At 31.7% G+C, this 26,545-nt stretch overlaps 2 protein-coding genes across 4 annotated transcripts in view; both read left to right on the forward strand.

Annotated features, from left to right (window-relative positions):
• LOC139489694 (ankyrin-3-like) overlaps nt 1-9,439 on the forward strand; it is a 36,641-nt gene extending 27,202 nt beyond the window's left edge. For both annotated transcript variants that reach the window (XM_071276360.1, XM_071276361.1), the window contains exons 5-8: nt 17-225; nt 3,432-3,459; nt 4,182-4,232; nt 5,139-9,439. In XM_071276360.1, the coding sequence (XP_071132461.1) occupies nt 17-225; nt 3,432-3,459; nt 4,182-4,232; nt 5,139-8,461 (3,611 nt within the window). In that variant the 3' untranslated portion in view covers nt 8,462-9,439. The remainder of the gene's footprint in view (nt 1-16; nt 226-3,431; nt 3,460-4,181; nt 4,233-5,138) is intronic.
• Nucleotides 9,440-17,054: 7,615 nt separating this feature from the next.
• On the forward strand, nt 17,055-25,191 carry LOC139488278 (uncharacterized). 2 transcript variants are annotated; one of them, XM_071273779.1, is made up of 4 exons: nt 17,055-17,157; nt 22,261-22,415; nt 22,880-23,298; nt 25,039-25,191. In XM_071273779.1, the coding sequence occupies exons 2-4, from the start codon at nt 22,322-22,324 to the stop codon at nt 25,183-25,185; spliced, it is 660 nt and encodes a 219-aa protein (XP_071129880.1). In that variant the 5' UTR covers nt 17,055-17,157; nt 22,261-22,321; the 3' UTR covers nt 25,186-25,191. The 2 variants fall into 2 exon arrangements, with proteins under 2 accessions (XP_071129880.1, XP_071129881.1); XM_071273780.1 differs by having other exon boundaries at nt 22,261-22,412.
• Nucleotides 25,192-26,545: the final 1,354 nt, after the last annotated feature.

Below are 26,545 nucleotides of genomic sequence, written 5' to 3' on the forward strand. Positions count from 1 at the left end.
TATTTCTTTTGTCAAGGTATGAATTTTATTAATATATCCATGCTTGGTGCGGAACTAGTTGGCGAAATTCAAACCGCTACACAAGCCTTGACTAAATGTACTCAAGAGGACTCCATAGAAACAGATTCAAATTTTCACCAGCTGCAGAAACAACTCATCAAGATAGAGACAAAATTTGAGGAGTTTAAAACTAATACAGGAAAATGGTTAAACGAAATAGGAACTGTATGTTTTAATTTCTCTTTTCTTTAGGGATTATGTTGGGGGTTCTAAATGAACATTAGAAAACCCAAGCAAATTCGTTTACAAAAGCATGTAATGGTCAACACCAATAGATATACCGATCATTTCTTTGCAAAACACGTAAAATTGTGACATTTTAGCTCAACACAACAACAAAAATTATAAAATATCTTTCCAAATCATTTTATTTTTCAAAATGCAATGAAAAAATAGAGTTGCATTGCTAAACAGTTTGAATGATTGATTCTAAACAGAATAGTGAGCTAGCTAAATGTAATGTAGTTATTCCTGAACTGGAAAGAAAATTTAAAAAAAAAAAATTACCGGTTAGTAATAACATTAGCCACACGACGGGTTGTGTCTTGTGAACTATTTTTTGTTTGTTTGTCTTTTTCTTTTTTAGCCATTGCCTTGTCAGTTTATTTTTTATCTGCGAGTTTGAATTTCCCTCTTGTATTTTTCGCCACTTCTTTAACAAACCAAGTATCAAATGTTTGGAAAACTTGTCATTTTGAATACAAAAATATAACAGGTAAAGATATATGATATGACGACCAATTATCTCCTCTCCATTTAAGTCCAACATTGAGCATAATCAATACCGTATAGTCATCTAAAATAAAAATGCATAACATACATGTAACACAATTTTAAACAATATAAATTTGCTTTAGGAGAAAACAATTAACGAATAACAAAAGGACAGACAAAAGCACACTGTAACCACTGATTACCATACCCATCACCTCGTGATAGGTACATAAAGAATGTGGTTGTCTTCAAAAGATTTACGCCAATGAAAATCCTATTTTACTAGCTTAACCGCTAAAACTGGATATTTACATTTGTTTTTGCTTGTCGATGCTAACAATGTGAGAAAATGCATGAAATATAAATCAGTGCACAATAAGTAAATGAATGTTTGTAGATACCAGTTCTTCTGGTATAAAAAGTGAAACATAGCTTGTTAAGTTTAAAAAGGAGGTTTTAATGAAGACATTTGCAATCAATAGACTCGTGTTACTATCTCATATATTTGGCAACATAACAGTATAAAAATAACAATGTTTAGGTCCATAAATAGTATGTTATTTAATCAGAGCACAATAAGTAAATGCAAGTTTATAGATACTAGTTTCTCTTGTATAAAAAGTCAAACATACCTTTAAGATATTTTTATCTACTAGTTGTATTATCTCATACATTTGGCCAAACTTGATAAGGGCAAGTGGTTGAATATTTGTTAGTCTGATCATTGACAACTTGTGTTAACTCAGTAAAAACTTTAAAAAGCTGGGTTTAGTTGTTATCTTCACCTAAATTATTACATATTTTTGCAATTCATTTGGTGTCATTAGAATAACACCTGGCATAAACATAAAATTCATTAATTATTATTTATTCACCCAAAAATCCTTTCTTTTAAAGTTTTGGTTAATGTAAAGTAAAAACGCTTTACCACAATCAGCTATATCTAGCACTTCTAACAGCTTAAGAAAACGTACAAATTTAACACAAACAAAAATGAGAACGTAACAAAACAGTTTATTTTTCAGACAGTTTGCATCTGCTAAATCTCATCATGATGATAAACAAATGGTGTTAGAAAATCATTAAAAGTGAAAGAAAATATCTTTTCTAGTGATAAATTGTGATTCCTGCAAATTTGAGAGCTAAAATTTAAGACTTTCTGTCGGAAATTGTTGACATTAATAACAAATCAGCCTGCAAGTTGCGTGTGCTCTGTATTTGTACCTGTTGTCCTTGGTGAACATAAATATCGATATTAATTCGAATCAAAGTGGTCCATAACGTTTTTTTGTCTATTTGTTCTAAAAACATGTTATTATTTTAATCTAGAACTTATCAAAGAAGACAACTCTCAATTTAAGTCACAATCTGTAAGAGTAAACCATTATAGGTCAAAGTACGGCCTTTAACAACCCTTTAGCTCACATCAAACCCTAAGCTATAAAGAGCCCAAAAATGACTAATGTAAAACAGTTCAAACAAGAAAACCAACGGTCTATACTTTACAAAAAAACGAGAAACACTAATGAACAACCTCAACTATCGACAATCGCTGATAATCAGGTTCCTGTCAGTGGCAAAAAACCCAGCGGGTTTAAGCTTTCTGATTTGCCAACTTTCACCCAGCCTGAAACAATAGTGCAACATCACAACATTGATATACACAGTATATAATATAGATTGAAATGGCTTAACTCATTTAAAGACTTTAAAAAAATAAAGTGAACATAAACTAAACAAAAAAAAATATCTATGACACAATATAAATACAAATTCAAGAAAACAAGTGAGTTCGATGTCAAACAATATCAGAAGACAACCATAGCTTTAGACAAAATACAACCAAAGAAAATAAGGTTCATAGGTTAATGATGATAATTTTGAGGTAAGGTATAAAATGTAGTACGGAAATATATATTACAAAATGAATAATTTTGTTGGTCATAGTACGAAACCGGAAGTCAAAATTTATCGCAATGCCAAACACTTATCACAGCTAAAAATATAAAAAATAGTAAGATGAGATATATAAAAATAGTAAGCAGTTCATAACAAAAATCCAAATTGAATAAACAGTTCAAATTAACACGAAATAAGATTTGAGCGTACTCAACAAACAATTATTTAGTTAAAAAAGATCATGCATCAGAGACTAAAATCAACTTAAACACATCCCAGGATTTTGGTGTTAAGAAGTCATGGACAGTCAAAGAAGACATGACTTGTGAAATGCAAAAAATAAAAGTATCGACAGCAGTCAGATAGAAGGAGTTAAACTTTTAATAAATAGGTATAATACCAGAAATCATGTCATTCATAGCGTGGTTGAAGGTATATTATTACTGTTGTAGAATGAATTTTGTTAATCGAAATTTATGACTGGAGAATTTAAGGAAAGGTATCCAAAAGTAATTGGGGACAGGATGATTATTCTAGCCCTCTCCCTTTTTTCAAAATTCGTTATTCTTTTTTATTTTTTTCATCAATTTCAATTATTTTCTTTTGCGTTTTTCTGTATACTGTGAACAGACATATAATACTATAATCTCTATATAATATGTGATCGTCGTTAATAATAAACTTGGAATTGATAGTAAATAGCAAATATAATGAACACTTTATCTACAGTATATGTATGTTCATTGTATTTTTTCCAGAGATTATCAGATTGTAGTATTAATACAGGTTCGTATTTATATCGTTTGTCTCCTCAATTGAAATAGAACGCTGAATAAAACTTATGAATAAAGCGATACTGATTTGTATTATGAAACGATTTAATTTGTTAAAAAGCTAAGTAGCTTGCATTCATTAAGTAAAAAAATATCAATAGATTTATAAATCAGAATGAACATAACTAGGGTATGTACATTTCTGACGGTCGTACGATGACCAGAAACGGTTAACAATTTAGCAGAAAAGTGTCTCATTGGCATTCATATCAAATCAAAGCAGATTAAACACTTAATGTATTAATAACTTTGTCTACCTTACATCTGTGTTATAATAGTAATTTTGATTGGTAGACAACTGTTGCGAGACATTCCAAATAAAATTCAACATTCATGACAACACGTGTTTCTCATTACAGCAATGGATGGGAAAACAAATGAAAAGCTGTTATACAATTCGTAATTCCAATGTCGTCTTATAAAATTGTTATTATAAGAATTAAATGATTCTTTTTTACCCATTTTTGTTTATCGTGCTTGTTTTTTCATTTTGTATAAATCACGGAAGATTGCCAAGTGAACAGATGAAAGTTTGTAGGAATTACTTTCGCGATTAAGACATGTATGAACGTCAATAATAATATATATACAAATTCTTCAAGTGAATTCAAATATTAATAGTCATGAAAATGAGTAGATAACAAAGTCTTATTTATGTAATTATTTACATTCCAGATATAACCGAAGTAAAGAACAAAACTTACCTTCCAAACCGTATGTGCTATGGTAGGTTTACGTAATAAAAATCGTTACTTATTATACAAAGTTGATTATCTTTTTCGAATAAGACACGGATTCGACCTAGTAATATATAGAATAAAATTAATTTTAAATTACATAATTAGTTAAAAGCACATCAAACTGTTGGTTATTTTGTTCTTTATCTCATGTATTAACTACATAGAATATAATTTATCGCATGTGGAACATGAACTGCTTACCCTTACGGGAGCACCTGAGATAACTCCCAGTTTTTAATGGAGTTAGTTTTGCGCAGCCGTTATTTTTCTTTATTATATTTTGTGTACTGTTGTTTGCCTGTGTTTTTTTTTTTTCTTTTTTAGTCATGGCTGTTTATTTTCTACTTATAGTTTGAATGTCCCCTTCAACTTTTTGATATACTAAGGCGTTTCTAACTCAGGAAAGGATAACCTTAGTTGATTTAGCAAGACTTTTAGGAAATGATTCTCAATGCTCTTCAGCTTTATAGCTTATTTGGCTGTTTTATTTGTTTAGCTGTTTCGATACGAGCGTCACTGATGAGTCTTTTGTAGACGAAATGCGCATCTGAAAATTTCAATAATGAGTTTACTTGGTATAAATCTTTTGTATATATATATTCAGTTGCAGCAAATTTCTATATGACACATTCATATCATTGTGGCATCGTTGAAGATGAACGAGGAATAGCTTGATTTGTCTCCATCTGGTCAAAGTGACAAAGATATCATACTAGCATTCAAGTAAAAGTTACTAACCTCTTTGGCAGAACATCGATATATCGGCCTTTGAACATAGAACTTTATGAGCAGTTGTACAAATGCCTCGTTTCCTTTGATACAGAATTATTATATGTTAAAGTTATATCAATAAGAATCATCAAAGAACTAACAAATATTTTTTTTACTGCAGATGCACACCAGCTTGAAGTGAATACGTGGCAAGAAAATGATAGAAAGTTCGTTGAAACTGCTATCATTAACGATTTAATCAAATATTTAGAAAAGGAACATTTTGCTATTGTGATCGGAGCATCGGGCATGGGAAAATCAGCAATAATACACCATATTGCTTTACAAATTTGCCTAATAGAAGGATGGACTTTAATACCATGTCATAGTCCATACGAAATAATTAGTCATTACAAAGAATTTGAGTTTCTTATTTTCGTCATTGATGACATCTGTGGGAAATACGCAGTGAGCGACGTTGATATTGAGAATTGGATTAATAATAAAAATAAATTAAAGATGATGCTAGGAAAAAACAACATTAAAATAATAGCATCATGTCGCTTAGACATATATAATGAAGAAAAGGTGCAACGATCTTTAGGGCCATTTCTATCTTGTAGCTTTGATCTTTCAACTAAATACAAACTTTCTCTGAAAGAAAAATTAGCTATAGCTGGAAAATATTTGACGTCTGAATACTGTGAGAAATTAGAAGACATTCTTGGAAGTGACACTTTTTCCCCTTTACTATGTTTTTTGTTCTCAAAGTACGAACAATTTACCGTTCATGAGTTCTTGAATGAGCCATTTAATATTTTTAGTTCAGAATGGGATGAGTTAAAAGTCGTTGATCCTCATAAGTACTGTTTACTGTTCATGTTTGTAATTTTTAATGGTACTATAAATGAATCATTATTCAATGAAACAAATGAAAATGAAAGAACGAAACTTCAGAATGTTTTTGAAAATTTTAACATTGATCGCAGCACACCGTTGTATCTAATAAGGACAAAACTAGACTTTTGTGTAGGCACTTACTTCATCAAAATAGGTAAAATGTATAAAGTTATACATGATAAAATGTTCGACTTTCTATGTTGCTATTTCGGTAAAAAGATGACTTCAACTGTCATAAAGTACGCAAATATTGAAGTCTTATGTGAGCGAACTCAATTACAATCTTTTAACACCTTATATCCATGTCGCATCAGGAATACCGTTGTAGTTGAAAGTCAATATGAAATGGAATATGTTCAAAGATTTAAAAAAGATATGCATCATGGACTTCATAAGGCTTTAAATATCGAACAAATGAAGTACAAAGTTTGCAGGGAACAATTTTTAAATATTTTAAAAACTTTAAGTGAGGAATCATCATTAAAGCAAATGATAAATAAAAAAGATGAAAACAGTAACAATGCTTTCATCATAGCATGCGCAAACGGTTATGATGAAATAGTTAAGTTTTTTATTTCCGATGGAGCCGAAATTAATATTAAAGATACACGTTTGTCTCCAATGACAGCTGCATGTGGCTCTGGACATTATTCTACCGTTGTTTTGTTGATTGAAAATGGTGCCCACTTAAATCAACCAGATAAATGCGGGGAAACACCCTTATATGTAGCTTGTTGTAGAGGACTTGAAAATGTAATCGAATTATTAATTAAAAAAGGAGCGAATATAAACAAAACTTTAAAATCAGGAGCATCACCTTTGTTTGCGTCATGTAACGGTGGAGACGAAAGTATAGTCACAATGCTAGTGTCGCATGGCGCAAATGTGAATAAAAGCACTAAGTCTGGTAATACTCCTTTGTTTGCTGCGTGTTGTGGTGGATTTGAATCTATAGTTAGAACCCTTGTCAATAAGAGAGCATCGGTGAATAAAACATTTGAGAATGAAGGGTCGCCATTATTTGCGTCATGTCTGAGAGGGTATACGGATATTGCGCGGCTACTCATAGAACATGGTGCAAAGATTAATTATGTTAATGCAGGAAAAGGAAACAACATAACGCCGTTGTACGTATCTTGTCAGAGAGGATACAAGAATATTGTGAAGTTGCTGTTAGAAAACGGGGCCAAAGTTAATGATTCTGAAAATGACTATACACCTTTGCACGCTGCTTGTAATATAGGAGATTATGAAATAGCAAAGTTGCTGATAGAAAACAAATCGGAGATAAACAATCCAAAAGGTGACGGTCAGACACCTCTTCATGCTGCAGTTAAAAGTACACGTTATGTTGAGAAATTAGTGGATTTATTAATATGTGAAGGCGCAAATATAAATGCAACTTACGGTTGTGGATTTACACCTTTGTACGAGGCATCCGTGGCAAAACAATTACAAGTTGTGTTAATTTTAGTAGAAAACGGAGCAGTTTTAAACGTTGCTTCACATTCGGGCGAAACTGCATTGTTTGGTGCTTGTCGTAAGGGACATTTTGAAATATCAAAATTTCTAGTAGAAAGGGGGGCTGATATTAATAAAAGTAACTGGAATGGGGATACTCCTTTGCATATTGCATGCGCCGGGCAGTATGAACAAATAGTCTACATGTTAGTAAAAAATGAAGTTGAAATCAATCCTCTCAATAAGAATAAAGAATCTCCATTTTACATGGCATGCAAAGAAGGATACTATGCAATTGCTAAAACACTACTGACCAATGAAACTAATGCTAATGAAGTAACACGTTATGGATGGAGTGCTTTATATGCGGCCGCCTCATCCGGTCATAAAGAAATAGTGAAACTGTTGTTAGAGAACGGAGCGAATGTTAATCAGTGCAATACTTCTGGTTGTACCCCTTTGATAGCTGCATGTAGTAAAGGACATATAGACACCGTTATCCTGTTACTTAACGAGGGAGCTGATATTAATATAGCTAACGCGAGTAGAGAGACTGCTATGCACCTTGTCTGCTGTGGTGGATATAATTCTATTTTTACACTTATATTACATAAAGGAGCAAGTATAAACACAGCTGATGCGAAAGGAAATTATCCTCTGCATAACGCATGCAAAAATGGACACACCGAAATAGTTATGCTTATTCTAGAAGAAAATGTTAATTTAAACTGCATTAATAGTATGAGAAACACACCACTGCATTTAGCATGTTTTGGTGGACACTCGGATATTGTTGAAAAACTAATAGAAAAACATGCAGATGTTAATAAGATTAATGTCAATGCTGAAACGGCTCTATTAGTAGCATCTGAAGGTGGTTACCATACAATTGTTCAAAAACTCATCAATGCTGGATCTTTTGTTAACATGCTAAATTTCGAAGGGTGGACACCTCTTTGTGCAGCATGTAAAAAAGGGCATTACGAAACAGTAAAACTATTATTAGAGAATGGTGGCGATATTAATCAAGCTAACTGTGATGAACAAACACCTTTACATATAGCAACATTAAACGATCATAGGAAAATATCTGAATTACTTTGTGACAAGGGAGCGGACATTTGTGAATGGCCTGAAAAATAAATGTCATCTTATATCGAGTGTGATAACTTGAGTACACTTTCAAGATAAGAGCAAATAAATGTCAAGTAAGAAGACAGAGCAGTAATGAAAACACTAGAACCGGTGGAATATATATAAGTTCTAGAAGATCAGCAGAGATATTGTGACGGCTACATATGGAACACAAAAGCGCTCAAAATGTTGTAAACACCAGTTAACTGAACACTTTTTGATTGAACTAGACAAATTATCGAATTACGCGGTTATTATTTTATTTTTTTTGCAGCCTTCCGGCAACCAAACTAGTGTACTGATACAGCAACAGTTAGGGAAACGAATTGAAACAGTAATGACCGTTATCATCAAGACGAGCGCGAAAAAAATATTAAAGTATGGCTTCCAATTAACGGTTATAGCGATCATCAATATGAAATAAGCAGAACAAGATAAACAAAAATACTGTGCTTTACCCCTGAACATATCATCTGCCACCAATAATTCAACTTGGAAATGTAATGCAAATGAGCTTTTGTACAGCCATTTATATTAGTACGTGTACATTGTTATACGTAGAGGACTCTATATTCAAGATACGTTTACGTTGTGACCATAAAAGTGCGTTCTCTTAAATAGAGGAATCATTCCAATATCAAAATACTAACAGTTTATGCCGATGATGCATTTGGCGAAAATTTGTGAGAGTTTTATATGAGTGGGAACTGCTAAGTCTTAATTGGTGAAATTACTAAGTGAAAGACTTACATTCCATTTTACTCATGCAGTATCATTGATGCCATATCATTGAGGAGTTTATAAATGACTCAGAAAATTTACATATTGTAGTACAAACAAATCTACCAACTTCTGACTTTTCAGATAACTCAAATAAATTTAATAATCGTTAAACCGTATGACCCTTCTTCATGAAATATGAAATGTGCAGTGACTATAAACACTTGCGTGTATTGTAATTAGTGATATTAAACGTATTTGATTTGGTGTACATATTATCTTTTATAAGAAAAGCGATTAAAGAAAAAACTGAAAAAAGTTAAAAAGAACTATTTATTTAAAATTCATTCAAATATCTTTCCGTTTAAGGAACATTGTTTGTGGTTCTGTAATTTCGTAGTGTACATGTAATACAGTACGATCGCTTTATTATACATTGAATTATTAAAGTCTGTCAACTGTTTTATCACATTCCCAGGAAACCAACTGTATAAATATTCACATGAGGCCGGCTACATACAGGAAGTTCTTAGGACGAATAAAGAAAAATTAGCAGTATCCTTTAGGTTCACTGTCCGCTATATAGATGATTCAAATTTGTTGACTATGTTGAATGCATCTATCCTATTTAATTCAAGTTAATGGATACAGCAGATACATTTAAATTTGCTCAGTATTTGACCTACATCTAGCAATTGATAATGAGAGTCGGTTGAAAACAAAATTATCAGAGATGATTTCAGTTATCTGATTGTGAACTTTCCATTTCAATGTAGCAACATTACTGCAGCGGATGCATACGAAGTGTGTATCTCCCAGTTGATACGATATTTCAGGGCTTTTATTTCCTATCGTGTTTTGTCTGATAAAGAGATTCTGGCCACAAGGAAGCTATTCAACCAAAAATTAAATTCACCACTTCGCTTGATTTTACGGACGTTGTCACTAATTGGTTTGACAATCAAGATCTATTTCCCAAATGACATCAATTATTTTCCGATTGTTGTAACAACAACTCCGTCCCCTTTTTCCCAAATGTGACCTTCCAGAAAAAGACATACTCGGGTGGGTATTATTATGAGAAAATGAAGGTTGCCACAACATGGACCAGGAACTGCTTACCCGTCCGAAACACCTGAGATCAACCCTGTTTTTGGTTGGGTTTGTGTTGCTAAGTTTTCTATATTTTGTTTTGTCTACTGTTTGTCTTTTCTTCGTTTTTCGAGGGTTATTTTATTTTTCAATGACCTTTTGTTATCTTTCGCCTCTCATTTTTGAACTTTGAGTTAGCCAAATTATGCTATTCCTTTTATATCCCCCTTATACAAATGGCTCCTAACATTTTTACCTTTTTCTACATCAATGACCTTCGAATGTTTGAGTCAGAGCGTTTTTGACAAAAGCAAATCTATAGATGCGCTTTGGGCACACGAAATTTTTAAGGCGTTTACATTTTGTGCAGTTAGTAAGAAATAAACACACATAGTATGTGTACGGTGTTCTTAAGTTGGGCTTGTGAACCATTTTTGAAAACTGCCCTGGTATAAAATATATTTAGATATACATGTATTGGACTCACCTATATTGATTTTCGTTTCAAATCGTCTTTTGTCTTTCTGTTTTTCACATTAAAACATATGGCAGTGGTCGTTTTGCTAATGTAAGTTTGTACCTGGTAATAATTTGGTAGGATAAATTCGTGTAAAGGGGACGGGATGGTAGTTACGACATTAGGAACATTTCCGCTATCGCCTGTTAGGCGGGTTTTCCATAACGGTCAACCAACTCGTGATGGCGTCCGTAGAATTACGAAGGGGTGATTCCAACTCTACAATTTGGAACTGTTGCTTTAATAGCTTCAATGTCAACTTTGTCGAAGGGGGTTAGAACATTTGTTTTCTTCGTTATATGTTATCCTTTAACGGGGAGGTTTATTTTACAAAGCTCTGAAGTCTGAGTTGATGACACTAACAGCAGTGATAACGACTCAGTGTGTTAATGAATGAAAATCATCCCATAAAACTCGTGCGTCTAAAGTGTGTTACTGGACTAATCTTCATCATGAACGTTCTCAAGCTCAAACATTTGAAAGACAGAGATGCACAATTTTTTTGATTAAAATTGAAACACAAACACCTGTTAACTCTATTTACAGAGTTGCTACATGCTTTTATTAAATTAAATATGTTACTAGAAACCATTGTATGCAGCCATAGCATCATACAATATCGTTTTGATGTTTTAATCAAATTATATACCTCGCTCAAGAAGTAAATAATATATTGACACTAAACCTACATATACTTTAACTTGGCCACACTTACTTAAGGAAAAATTAAGGACAATCATGATGTATGTGCGTTGGGTTTTTTTTTCGTTAGAATGAGAAAGGAATCTTTATTTACTCACTGTATGGATACCAAAATTACAATTTATCTTTCGCCGCTACTTTGTTCTCCTGTAGTCGTTTATGATATTCCTTCCCGTGTTTGTCAAGAAATGTTTGTGCCACTTTAATTTTGAAACAAGAAATGTTTATTTTTCCGAAGCACATGATATAACCTATATTTTGTGGTGTTTTGAATTCATGTATATCTGCGTCCATTTAGTTAAGTGTTGAAATATCATTATATAAACATGACCGAAGGAAGTGTATTGTACTTTCGGTTTGTTTTTTAGTAGGTTTTTTTATTACCTCTCAAAACAAAAAACGAAATACGGATGGACGTGATTATATACACGAAACCAATTTCTCCATTACGTTCTGAGTATATATCATTTCTCGGTGAACAATGTTTTATTTCATATTGAATAAGTCTCAATATAATTCATTTTATTAAATGCACAGTCATTACTGGATAAGCATAATTGGTGTATACAAAATAGATTGTAAGGGGTATTGTAGACCGTTCACACCACCTGGAAACAATCTATAAAAAGACCTAAAGAAGAGAGAATGTCTTACATTATCAGAATAGAGAATAATGGGCCAAATCTTCAGAACATTGGACTGAAATATTATAAAACAGAGAAAAAAAAATTAGAAAATATAAAGAATAGAGAATAATGGTGTGTTAAATTAAAACAAAATAGAAAAAGAAAAGCCTAAATAAAAATAAATGAGTATTCTATTTTTAGATTGTCTTGTACTTTTGACAGTATTTGTTAGATTCCTTTGCCTTAAATCTGAGGTGATTTCATCTCAAAGACGCAATTTACTTTAACTTAGATGAGGAAAGACAATTTGAGCTCTGCGTCTTAACTTTTGTTTTTTTTCTTTTCTTTTGATGTTTAATGTATCGATTCATTTATTCCTTCTTTTTTTAAAACTGTCAATTGCACAACTCTATTATAAATAATCGAAATTCTTCTCATCACAAGTCCTTTTTTGTGCCTCAGATGTTTTAAATGTTTGGGTTTATTCCCCACTCTACCATATCATATCTTGTAAAATACAACTAAGATCCCAAACCATAAAAACGTAAATATTCGTATTTGCGATGATATTACCGTCCGATACTATAAAAGTGTGTTTTGTCTCTTCTATACCTGTGTGACTAAAACGGAATCATACTTTCTATCCGTTATGTACGTTTTTCTTAGTTTATTTAATTCTTCAAATCTCGTATTGTAATAGGGTGACTGTTTTTGTACACATCAATTTTGATCGAAATTCGAACTTTTTTGGGGTACATTATAATTATCCAGTCATCTTTCTTTTTCAGACAGTGCAAAACAAATTTCTTATATGTTTTTCTGTTGTCACTTTCGATCCACTGTACCAACATAGCCTAGCCAATTAGTTTACTGTTAAACTCTAGTATGCTAAAGTCTTAAATGCATTTGAAATGTTTGACTCCCGACTTTAGAAAGCAACTGCTCGATACATGGAGATGGAAATCTGGATATTTTATTTGCCAGCCATCAGAATTTGGGGTCATTCGAGTAAACAGAACGTCAATAATTTCATCTTATGGTCACGTTACAGTAGATGAGCAAAGTCACATATTTTCGTAGAACTTTGGCTCGTTGAAATTAAGCTATAAATCAAAAAAGATTATGCATTTATCCCTTTTATTATCTGAAAAAGTACTGATTGTATCTTTTAAAATAGGGGAATTTCAACATTAAGCATGCTTTCTTTTATAACCTTTAGGGTTGTCAAATGTGTTTTGTTGAGTTCATCAATCTCTGTAATGCCATTGAATGATATGCTTTATAAAAAAGAAAATGTGGTATGATTGCCAATGAGAAAACTGTCCACAAGAGACCAAAATGGCACAGACATTAACAACTATAGGTCACCGTACGGCCTTCAACAAAGAGCAAAACCCATACCGCATAGTCTGCTATAAAAGGCCCCGATATGACAATGTAAAACAATTCAAACAAGCAAAGTATTGATTTATTTGAAATATGCGATTTTAATTTTCAATGTTCGATATTAAAGGTGGAAAGATTGATCAATCACAAAAGAGGCTTACTACCAGAGTGTATAGGTGTCATGTGTCTGAATTTTGTTCTCATTTTTGGAAGCTGTCTAAGTGGCAATATCAGTATATGTGTCAGATATTTTGTCTTCTGTGTTGAATTTATTCACAACGATTTAAGTTTAGCGGTAAGTAAGAAGACTTGTTTTTTGTTTGGCCTTTACATTATAGAAGATAAGATTTTGACTTATTTAAATATATGTTTGGTGTGTTTGTCGTGGTGAGCTTCAGTTTATTGACGTTTACTCCACATGGCCTTTAATTCAATGAGAGCGGCTGGTTGTTGTTGAAATGCATTTTCTATTTGTGCTATATTTGCGTATGATTTTGTTTAACTGATTTTCATTGCTGCTTACTCAACAAATGATTTTGATAATTGTTTATGTCGTACATTATATGAATGCAAAAAGTGTTCGTTGACTTCAGTTTTTTTCAGTATATTAAAATAGAAATTATTTAGAATTCCTTGGGAAATACCCATTTTTTTGTACTTTTTGGTGTCTACGTGAGAGCAAATATTTTCCTTTTGTTATTAAATGAAACCATTGTAGTCCATTGTATTTAAACAATGTGAAACATTTTTCATTCCTATTTCATTAATACAATGTAAAAGATTTGTTTATACACTGAGAAGGATGTATTTATTCAAAATGAAATATATTAAATACCTCCAGTCTCTACACTATTACGATCGATTATTATGAAACCAATTAGAAAACTAAATAAGTAATTCATATCTAGGCTATCTGTATAAAAGAACATTTAGAAATTCATTTTTGTTAACATTTACGAAATTATGCAGGATTTCACTTCAAAAGCCTTAATCAATTGAAACTAGTTTGTTATAAAGTTTAAATTCCTGCTGCAAATACGATATAAAAAGACTCGACTCCACATTTAACATCCGGCGTGTTTATGATGCAAATACAAATACGGTGATTAGTTAAATTTGATACGTCACATTAGGAGAGCAGGCGATTGTTGGAACATATCTGTCGTCATCTGTGAAGCAGATATATCATAACGGGCATCCAACTCGTGGTTTGCAAAATTTACGAAGGGTCGATTTTTACTTCACCACTTGGAACTCTTAGTTTTTACAGCTTCTTTGTGAGCAAAAACCCTCTGCCAAGAAAAATATGCTAGGAATACTAGCCCTTGAATAACGTATCAACTGGGAAATATGTACTTCGAATTAATGATACTACTGATGCATAGTTTTACACCTTGAATTAAATTTCTACTTTATCAGTGAGGCTTGGTTGAGAACTAAAAATATCACCGTCATGTTTCGTTAATTTTTAGCAGTTAACACAATATATTGTATAGTTTGCGTTTTGTATTAAGTTTTCATCATTAGATAATTGTTGCAAGTGCTTTGAACGAAGTTTCTGAATTTCAGAACATTTCAATATTGCATGATAAATCGGGATTATTGATTGAGCAGATTCACAGTTGTGAATACTGTTGGGGTTCTTGAATAGTTATTGCTCAGTCTTTCATTTTCTTTGTTGTGTTTAGTAGACTGCTGGGTTTTCTTTTTTTTTGTCCTTGTTTGTATGTTTTATGCCATGGTATTATAATTGTCATTTCCTTTTTCACTTTGAGGTTTGACTCTACTTTCTGTATCTTCCGTCTGTCTGTCTTTAAATTTGAAGAAATGGATGAAACATTAATAGTTTTGTTTAGCTCGTTAGCATCTGAATGTGTCTATATATATATAGCTACATAGCCACAATTAATTATGGAGGTTTACAATTTTTCATAAAAATATTTATAATACTAACACATCAAAATGTTATGATATGACGCTTACGATAGCTAGGATATCATATGAGTATGCATTATTACGTTTCCTCTAAACTTTACACACATCTTTTTTAAAATGTATATTAACTATTTATTTTTAGACTTAATATAGGCAACAGTAATATACCGGTTTTTCAAGTAAAAGTCATTCAATTTTTTTAGAAAGACTTTTTCCAACGAATAACGTCAGAGGGTTTAACCTGGATATTCATTATAATACCTATTTCTTTCTCGTTTGTCATTTATTAAGCTTACACCTTTTAATGTTCATTTAAATTGAATGCTGGTATGCTGACGAAGCATTATGTTCCAATTGTCTTAACTACAACCATGTTGTCCTTACCTCAAATGTTACTGTACCGAATTAACCTCACCACTAGGTTTGTACTCACAGGAGCAACATGACAGGTGCTACATGTGGAGCAGGATCTGCTCATCATTTCCGGATCACCTAAATTCATCCCAAAGTTTTTGGTTGGGCTCTTTTACTTAGTCAAGTTTTATTTTCTTTGTTGTGTTTTATGTACTATTCCTTTTCTTCGTTTTTTGTTTTTTGCCATGGCTTTAGTTTGTTTTTGACTTATGGTTTTGCATAAACCTTGTGTATCTTACACCTCTGTAGATCCCCTTTTTTGAAATAACTTATTGTCTTTTATAAGTCGTGTCTGTTTTACTTTCGCATTCGTACCAAATGTTTGGGGATTCAATGGAAAACATACAATTTCTCTTGAACTAACTAGCTATAAGAAGATGTGCTATATGTTACTAGTGTAAGTGATTGGCTGTTTTTAAATGGTTGACATGTTTATAATTATATTTGTTAAATTTCATATAATTGCTTAAATCCACTTCATTAAATTAGTTGTCTCTATGTTAATCGTTCCATTTATTCTTTTTATTATGAAATTGACTGCATATACACATCCTATTTTCAATGTACCTTGTGAAAAATTGTCATTCATGAATGCGCTGTGCTTATCAATTGGGTTACTATTCATACTCTGAATATAAAGCGACAATATTTAAATGTTGTGAGGCATCTTTTTATGCTTTTTCTTATATAAATTAAGAGAATAAAAAAATATCTTTTTTAAAGGCAGAAATAAGGAAGCGTTTTGTCAATAAATTACAATAAGTTTATGTACAATGTGAGGAAATTGTAAAAGCGTGACACTCTATATCCAGTGCTGGAATAATGCTACAACAATATAAAAACTTTTACTTATGGAATTAAAGTGATCTGTTTGTCTGTAAATTTTTGTTCTAAATTGTCCTTTTCTGTCCATTTCTAGGTGTTAATTTTAGTTGGAAGCATACTGACATGCATGTCTGTTTAAAAGTATTTTTCTTTTATTTTCATTTTTTTGCATCTCTGTTTAAAAGTATTTTTCTTTCATTTTCATTTTTATTTTATTTTTTTTGCATCTCTGTTTAAAAGTATTTTTCTTTCATTTAACTTTTTTTGTGCGTTTCATAATGACATGAACTTAACCTTTTGATTTATGAACTAAATTTTTGATTACTCTGTTTTATTTTTAGATATTTGTTGAATAAAGAGTTTTTTATGCCACCTTCCTTGTTAAGTACATTATATATTAAGCTTCTGTTAAATAATTACCTATAACTTCCTTTTTATTTGGAGTGTAACTATTTAGAAGATTGTCATGGACATTTTCGTTCTTGTTGGTATGTATCGTAAAAAAGTTTTTAAGATAGTATTTTAATTAAGATTCTGATAAAATATTTGATATAGCAAATTTTCTGAATATTATTTATACGATTCTATTTCAAAAGTGTTATTTGTTTCTCTAAAACCTTAACATAAGTAAGGTAAACTTCTAACGATGTACATGTTAAGATGTTCGGAGGAAATTATACAAGTGTCTGTCTAAACTGTTTAAATATTATAACCATAGATAGAGTAGATAGTGAGAGCCGTGGTGTAGTGGTTAGTGCATCTACCAAGTTAGTAATATGACTGTTGTTTTCTTTCTATTTAGTATGTAAAAAGCTTTTGAATTTGCATTTTTAAAGGAATTTTCTTTTTAAATTTCCCATAGTATTTTTTTTAATTTACTTTTTATATTTATCACTAAACACTACCCTCACGATGACCTGTAAACTACTTCAGAAAATCTAGTCCTATGAATGCTTATCTGATTTGAAATGAAATTTAATTATATTATTGATCTTAATAAGAATCCGTTGTGAAAACAATCATCATATTACTTAAAATGGACATTGATATAACCTATAATTTTTAGCTTTAATTCGAATGATTTCAATTGAACATATATGAAAACGTTATGATTTCCAAAAAATAAGAAATGTTATAAGAAAACTTTTATGACAAGGAAATATTCATGCTATTTCTTACTTTTCAAAATCCCACGATAGAAATCTTAAATATAAACAACTTTAGTACTTGCAAAATTCTTCCTTTTATTTGTATTCAATTGTAAAGGTCGTCATTGCAAATTGCAAATGATAGCACGTACAATATGATTGTAGATACTAGTAGGTAGGTCGAAATTATTCGAAGTAGCTTTTACTATTGAAACAGTTATCTAAAATTGTCATATGTTATTTATAAAATAATGATTTCAAAAATCATCCAAAATATCAATATGTATTCAATGGTTTTAAAATAAAATTCTGAATGTTAAAAGACAAATCGAATGACGGTCTTATCAAAAACAATATTTTAAAGAGAGCCAAAAAATTGAGAAATTGAAGCGCAATGAAAAACGTTAATTCGGACTGCTCTTGAACTGAATTTTAATGTGCGTATTGTTATGCGTTTACTTTTCTACATTGGCTAGAGGTATAGGGGGAGGGTTGAGATCTCATAAACGTGTTTAACCCCGCCGCATTTTTGCCCCTGTCCCAAATCAGGAGCCTCTGGCCTTTGTTAGTCTTGTATTATATTAATTTTAGTTTTTTGTGTACAATTTGGAGTTTAGTATGGCGTTAAATATCACTGAACTAGTATATATTTGTTTAGGCGCCAGCCGAAGGACTCCTCCGGGTGCGGGAATTTCTCGCTACATTGAAGACCTGTTGGTGACCTTCTGCTGTTGTTTTTTTCTATTGTCGGGTTGTTGTCTTTTTGACACATTCCCTATTTCAATTCAAAATTTTATGTTTTGCCAAATACAGGTAAAGCGTCTATTGCATTTTTCATTATTATTCTGGGTTATTTATACCTCAAATGACACCATGACGGGAACTACAAGGTAGAAAAGCGACAGTTTACTATTCTGTTTATTTATGACGTGTCGTCTTGTTCAATCTTTAGATGAGGTGTTAAATATATATTCATTTGTTTAAAAAAGCCTCGGTTGTTCTGCTTTCGACTTATTGAGTATTATTCCATTGATGTATTTTTTCCCATTTCCAAACAACAATGCTGGCTACATCAACAGTACTTTAAAAAAAAATTAATGTTTACATAGAAATCATTGAATTCATACGACATGATTCAATCAGTGCAGTTGTTATAACGGGATGTACAGGTTTTTTTAGCTTCCATCACTTAAATTAGAATTCCTTATTATCTCATTTTGCAGGTAGGTATAAATCTTGTCAACGTGTTGTTTTGTTTTCGTCGATAGGCCAAAATAAAAGAGTTTAAAAAAGGTCGCGTTTGTAGATATAAGCATAAATAAAAAGAAGAATTACGAACTGATTTGTTTGGTTTTCTAGTTGAGTAATGCTCAACCTCCGAAGGCAGTAAACGTTGTAAATACAAAGGATTGTGTTCGATGATGAATATTATACGTTTACGACCTTTTAGATAAATTTGACATTTTAGTTCAGTTCCTGCATTTTGTGTCCTGTCAATATGTTAATAAAATTGGATATTTTGAATAAAAAAATTAAAAACAATATATTTTGCTCTAATAATAACTGCATTTCCGACTTTACATAAAGAACATTAGCTTTTGTCTTTTTACATTTTGAAAATTGCATGTAAACTGTTCAAAGTAAAAACTCATCAAGGTTGTGAAATTTATGAGGTGAGATTTAAGGACGACTGAAATTTTTTACCGATAGATATACAATATACGTAATCAAACTTTAAATAACAATTGTGGGTTTATGTGCTGTGGAAATTCCCTTTACTATAAAGATCAACATTTCCGTGTTCTGAATATACACAAATGCCTTTTATAACCCTTACAAAGTGAAGTAGTTATCTATAAACGTTAAGAGAAGAAAATAATTAAACGAATTCTATAGCTAAAAGTGACAAAATATATACTGTCAGAGAAACACAGAAACAATGAGCAATTAAACCTATGACAACTGAATTTTTAAATTTGATGATTTCTCATGGAAATTCTTATCCGTTATTGTATAATGTATTAGAACAAGAGGATGAATAAAGGTGGCACGGTAGTATTTCCTGGCCTATACGGGATAATGATAGCCTTTTTAGAATTTTCACCACTTTCTAACACTGCAAAAAATTCTACATTCACAGTTAACTGAAGTACTTTCATTTTACTATTCAGAAATGAATTTGAATATGTATCATGACCGTTTACTGTTTTTGCTATTTTTAAAAACCTAAGGCCACCAGTAATTTTAGGTCTTTTAGGGTGCAGTGAATACAAAATTTAAAAAAAATCTCAAAAATTCATTTTCATCTGTATGTAAAATTATTTCATATTTTTCTACACCTGATTCATCCCTCAGTTTGGGAAAGTATGTTCAGTTGATACTGTATTTGTTGTCCAATCATACTGTTTAGATACATTTACCTAAGTAGGGTACACAAAAGAGCAACCTAAATTCTGGAATGCAAATACTACCGTGCCACCTAAAGGCACAGTAGTGTACCGCTGTTCGAAATTCATAAATCGATACAAAAAAAAAAATCCAAGTTGCAAACTAAAACTGAGGGAAACACTAAAATATAAGAGGAGAACTACGACACAACAGAAATTCAACATTTAAATGTAACACACACAGAAACGAGCTATAATATACAATGGCCATTTTCCTGACATGGTACAGGACGTAAAACGAAATTTGGGTTAAACATTCATGATTTCAATGAATTTATCATTAGAGAAGTCTTTATTCATTTATATGCACAATTAATGGCACAATATGTAAATGTGAAGTCTTGAATAAATTAACTGTATATTTCCTGGAATGGAATAGCAATTAATGGTTAGTAATGTATGAACTTATGTATGGGGTTTTTTTCAGGAACAAGCTCCTCACTTTCATGAGTGTGTTCATTTCTTCCCGCAGGAAAATCTTACTAAATCCTACATTTATATATGTTCTATGTGTATATCCAGGAAACTATTTCATGCATGTAACCCTGGCGGGGGATTGTACTTTGTATTCATATCATGAAGACATCATCTTTCAATCAGTTTAATTGAGATCTGAAGCTGGCATGCAGTAACTGCTTGAAGTCCTGTTTTATGTATCATTGTCGTATTGTTTAGTTTCTTTTTAACCTATTCTGACATCAATTTTTTTTCTTTTAAATTGAATTTTACTGTGTGTTTTGTTGTGTGATTTTTGTTTTCTACATTGGCTAGAGGTATAAGGGGTGGTTTGAGATATCAAAAAACATGTTTAACCCCGCCGCATTTTTGCCTTTGTTAGTCTTGTATGATTTTTGATTTTTAGTTTCTGTTATATATTTTGAAGTTTAGTATGACGTCCATCATCACTGAACTGGTATATTTTTTTGTTTAGGGGCTAGTTGAAGCACGCCTCCGGGTACAGGACTTTCTCGCTGCATTTAAGACCCATTGGTAACCTTCAGCGGTTGTCTGCTCTTTGGTTGGGTTGTTTTCTCTTTGACACATCCCCCATTTGCATTCTCAATTTTTTTACCATTTATTCCGATAAATATATACTGTTATATTAATTCCAGTGGAAATAATATTTCAGAACATTTATTCTATTTGGAACCTTAATTATGAGGGGACTTCTACTTCGTGACAGATTCACTCATTGTGAACGGGAGGGATTGCGCTTGATTTTCATATTGTGATAACATCATCTTTGATAACAGGGAATTCGTGAAAGAGACAAAGACCCAACCAAAGAGCAGAAAATAGCCTAATGCCATCAAAGGGTCTTTAACTCAGCGGGAAAATTCCGAAACAGGTGGCTGACATCAGATGGTCTCTTTTATACTAATATGTATAATAGTTCAGTGAAAATGTACGTTTCACTTAAGTCTCAACCATGTAAATAAACCAATATTAAAAACACATACTAGACAAACAAAAGGCAGAGCTTATTTACTAGGGACAGTTAATGTGGAATAATCGAACACACAGCAATACGCTTAGTCAAATTCAGTTTAAAGGAACCCCAAGTTTGAGGTAAGAAAAGGTAACTTATGAAACTAATCAAATTTTATTTTATCCATTGTTTTTGGAAGCCACGTTGTTACTATGAACCTTTACATATTTGTTGCAATGTTTTTTTTCTAATTTCAGAAGAAGTTTATGATTTCAAATCTGATTCAAAATTGCACAAACTATTTCTTATCCCGTTTTTTTTAACTTGATCTCTTTCCCCATAATCAATTCTTAAATGGTACAGCTTGAAGGAATATTTATTACACGGTGCCTTCTTCAAGGTTATGATCTTTACAAGACATAATATGAAACTATGCATTGTGCCATTAAGGTAACTGGCAGAAATATTTCAACCATAATTACAACGCTTTGACAAACAATCCAACACACCTTGCGAGCAATTCAACCTTTTAGTCATTCTACAGTTCTATTCATTTCTATTGTATAGTCTGGATAAGGATATGAAATCAACGAAGATAGCATACAAGAGTAAAAGCTGACATAGAAAAATGGCAGTAAAAAACCTCATGTCATCACTGAAGCCAATATTGCCACAATGCATACAAGGACAGCTCCAGACATCAGCCTCCAGCAGCAAAAGTTGTATATATGAAATATTAATACATCTAAAACATAACTTTGAGTCGGAAACTATATTATCATGATTAGAATAAGATACATCTTGTTTTTATTTTTTATTGCAAAATTAATAATTCTAGTACATAATAACACAAAGCTATGAAAATAAAAGAAAAAATGGTATCTATTAAAACAAAATGAAGCCTTTAGAATTATGAAATTGAGGGTACTGCTGTACAAAGAACATAAACATACTAAAAATACATAGCTGTTTGAAACAATGAAATATTTAAAAAATTCAAAATGAAGATACGGGCAAAACAATAAATTGATTTCAATAGGAGCAATAAATAGATAGAGTTTATCTTTTTTTAAAGTTTTAAACCTTTCACAATTTTCTTTTTATTTCATCTGATCATGAGGAGATTAGAGGTAGAACCTGTTTTTATCGTGTATTCTCTTCCATAAAATTAACTGATATGTTTTAGGTATACTAGACTTCGATGACGATGTCAAAAGATGGGTAGTTATAGGGATTTGTTTGAACAGTGTCTTGACTCCAGCATTGAGAAAATATGTCACTCCTATTGTTGACCAGATGTATAAATCATTGGTTAAACAATACCATATTGATAATCAACAGTTTCAAAATTATTTGAAAAAACACCCACCAACAAATACGATGCTCAACTACGAACCAATCAATGATAACAAAAAACTCTATGGTCGACAGAGGTGGAAATACGACTATAATGTTAAAAATCCTGTTGACCTATCAAAGCTTTTCCTACAAACTCACATGGCCGAATACGTAGCATTTGATGAAGCATGCGATTCGTCAGCATTACTGGCGATTATTATTAATATGGACCAGTTCCCTTTAGCTGTTCAAGAGGATGCCATTAAGGTATGTTTTATTAAATACATATCGCAGTAAATTAAAAGGACATAACAAATAAACTTATCTCTATTTTTTATAGATTTGATAGATTATTGTCTACGTAAAGACTCTTGGACACAACCTTGTTAGGTCCGATATTTTTCCATTCGAAGTTAGATTTTCTTTAAAATATACATCAAGATAAAAAAAAAGTTCACTTAATGTTGTTGAAACGACCATGCAATCTCAAATCAAAGAACGTCCAAGCGAATGACCTTACATACTTAGTCTAGTAACTAGACAGTTTGTCGGCTTTAAACTAATTAGATAATAATGACAACCATATTAACGGCATTTAAATATAAATTTAATGTGATTGGATACTTAGAGCAACAGAGGTATCGACAAACATCTATCCATTCGATAAAAATTTCAGTGATTATGTCATTCAGTTTTGGAAAAGATATTTAGATGACTGCATAATATTTTGGAGCAGATCAGAAGAACAGTAATATAAATTTAAAGACCTAATCAACTCCTTACATCCGTCGATTAAATTCACCATGGAAACCAGTGACATACAACTACAATTTTTGGATATCCTCATCTTAAAATCAGGCAGACATATAACAACGGATATTTATTATTAATCCACAGACACCCATCAATACTTAAATTTTCATTCGTGCCATCCGTCCCATACAAAACGAAAGATACCTTACTGTATGGCCAGGCGGATTTGTGCTATAGGTCGGACAATAAAATTCCAGACATACGTTTGAGAGAATTAAAAGGCTATTTGACACAGCAGTCATACCCAGAGGGTTTAATCGAAAGTGGAATACGAAAATCAAAACTACTGACACTTCAAGAATTATGAACCCTGAAAGTGAAAGACACGTATGAAAACTTAAAGAAAATACCGTTTGTTAGTACACATGACCCGTATTTACCAAACTTTTTAATACAATTTAAACTAACCTTCCGATTCTACATGAAAGCGAAACTATGAAAATAATGATACCGGAAGGAAACTTAATCTGCAACCGAAAACAACCTAAAAACTTAAAGAAACACTTCACCAGAGCTCGGTTCGAACCGACGGTTAGTGACTTTGAAATAAAGTCTTGCGGATATTCAAGATGCGGTGTTTGCGGTCAAGATATAAAATATTTAGAAACGGGTAAAATTAAATCATTTAAAGAAGGCAAACAATTTCATGTGAACGCCAATATGACCTGTAAAACAAAAAATCTTATTTACTGCGTCACGTGTCCTGGTTGTCACGAAAATTATATTGGACAGACCGGGAATAGCCTCTGTGAACGGGTGCGAGTTCACAAAGAACAAATAAAGCACACACAATACAGAAATTCGCCAATAGTGCCCATCTTGACACTTGTGGTAAAAAACGTTTTCAAATAATGCCTATTTTTAAATGTAGACGGGATGAAGCATATAGAAAAAAGATGGCACGTTATTTCATTGCAACATTCCGATCGAAATTAAATCCAGAGAATTTTTAATCACGACCAATGCCGGAAAGTCACAAACCTCCTTAACGACGTCGCCTATAGCGACACTACATCAGTTATCCTGAAGAGTCCAATGGAAGGATGAAATCGATAGAATGGAACTGTTAACTTTTTACTTTTTTTACTATTTTATTTAATGAATATATAAATATATAAATATATATATATGTATATAAATCTTTGATGAATAATTTTAATGGTTATGTCAAAATTTCCTATAAAACAATTTCAGGTTCGAACAGCAATACGGAACTGTTGGGCACATTGTAATGTTATACAATGGGATATAGCGAAGTTCTGTGTGTCTTTCCAGCTGTTAGAAAGCTTTTTTTTAAAATTTGCATTTAAATGCAACAGAAGAAAACCGAGTTATAGGTGACTTACGCAATTGTAAAACAAATGGTAAGTTAATTGACAGAAAGAATAGTGCTCAGAAATTTTAATTTAGATTTATTTTATATGATTTTAAACATATTTAATCTCACAATTTGAAATATGTTTGTCCATAAGCGGCTTTTTCTTAAAAAGTTTTATTAAGCTATCTGACAATTTTGTTCATAGGACAATAATGATCATAATATAAAAATATAAATAGAAGATGCAGCGCATACGCGTAGCATGTTATATCTAATAGTTGCACTTGCATGTCTCATGAAAGCAGAATTACTTGATAACTCGTTTTGACGTGTATGGAATGTAACAACTGTATTTCTGTTTTAGGTATGAAATTCATCAACATATCCTTGCTTGGCGCGGAATTAGTTAGTATGATTCAGAACGCTAACGCTACTCAACATGAGTCCAAAGAAACAAGTTTAAAATGTCTTCAATTACAGAATGAACTTATCAAGATAGAGAAAAAAATTGATAAGCTAATGGCTGATAATGGGAAATATCTAATGGAAAGTAATGCTGTATGTATCATTGGCTTTTTTGCAAATATTTCATTAAATCGATATTTTAATCTACAACTTTGAAACTTTTATTTAACAGTATATTGTAACGGTTGAATTCATTGACATTACCTGGCTATTTTGCACATCGATGCAAGGGTGTTCTAACGTGTAAGTTTAAAGAGGTCACATTTAGGATGCATTTTATCAATAGATTAAGTAAGTGAAATAAAGATAAACAAATGTTCGTAAAAATTACATTTTTTTTTATTCTTATTCTATTTTCTTATGTATTTTCACATCTGCATATCCAAATACATGAACTTACAGCTATAGTAACACTCTTTATCTACCATAATATGTCATATATTATATTTATACCAACTTTAGGTTTAAGTAGCTAAATTAAGTCTAAGGAAATTGAGCTGATGTATTTATTCTTTGGTTTCGATATATTTCAGAACGTTTCAGAATGTAGCAGTACAGGTATGCATTGTTAACTTGTGCCCTTAATATTAAAAGTCAAATAAACAAACTTATCATCGATAACAGGATTGACATTTGGATATGCGCCCGATGCGTGTTTCGTCTACAAAAGACTCATCAGTGACGCTAGAATCTAAAAAAAAAGAAGGTAAAATTGCCAAATAAAGTACGAAGTTGAAGAGCATTGAGGACCAAAATTTCCTAAACGTTTTGTCAAATAAAGCTAAGGTCATCTATTCCTGAATGCATCCAATCGCTACATTCATATATATAAGACTACATCATGGTTTTTAAATTTTACTCGCATCAACATATTGACAAATGTAAACATTAGAACAAACGGTGTGGATTTGCAACCTG

This window comes from Mytilus edulis, chromosome 9 (assembly GCF_963676685.1).
Source record: "Mytilus edulis chromosome 9, xbMytEdul2.2, whole genome shotgun sequence".
In the NCBI taxonomy this organism is placed as follows: Eukaryota; Metazoa; Mollusca; class Bivalvia; order Mytilida; family Mytilidae; genus Mytilus; species Mytilus edulis.

Bases quoted from the DNA above. Each gene is read 5' to 3' on its own strand.
- LOC139488278 (XM_071273779.1), top strand. From the start codon at position 22,322: ATGGCAGTAAAAAACCTCATGTCATCACTGAAGCCAATATTGCCACAA. The intron at 22,416-22,879 runs GTATATATGAAA...GATATGTTTTAG, and splicing joins AGCCTCCAGCAGCAAAAGTT to GTATACTAGACTTCGATGAC. The intron at 23,299-25,038 runs GTATGTTTTATT...AAACAATTTCAG, and splicing joins TTCAAGAGGATGCCATTAAG to GTTCGAACAGCAATACGGAA.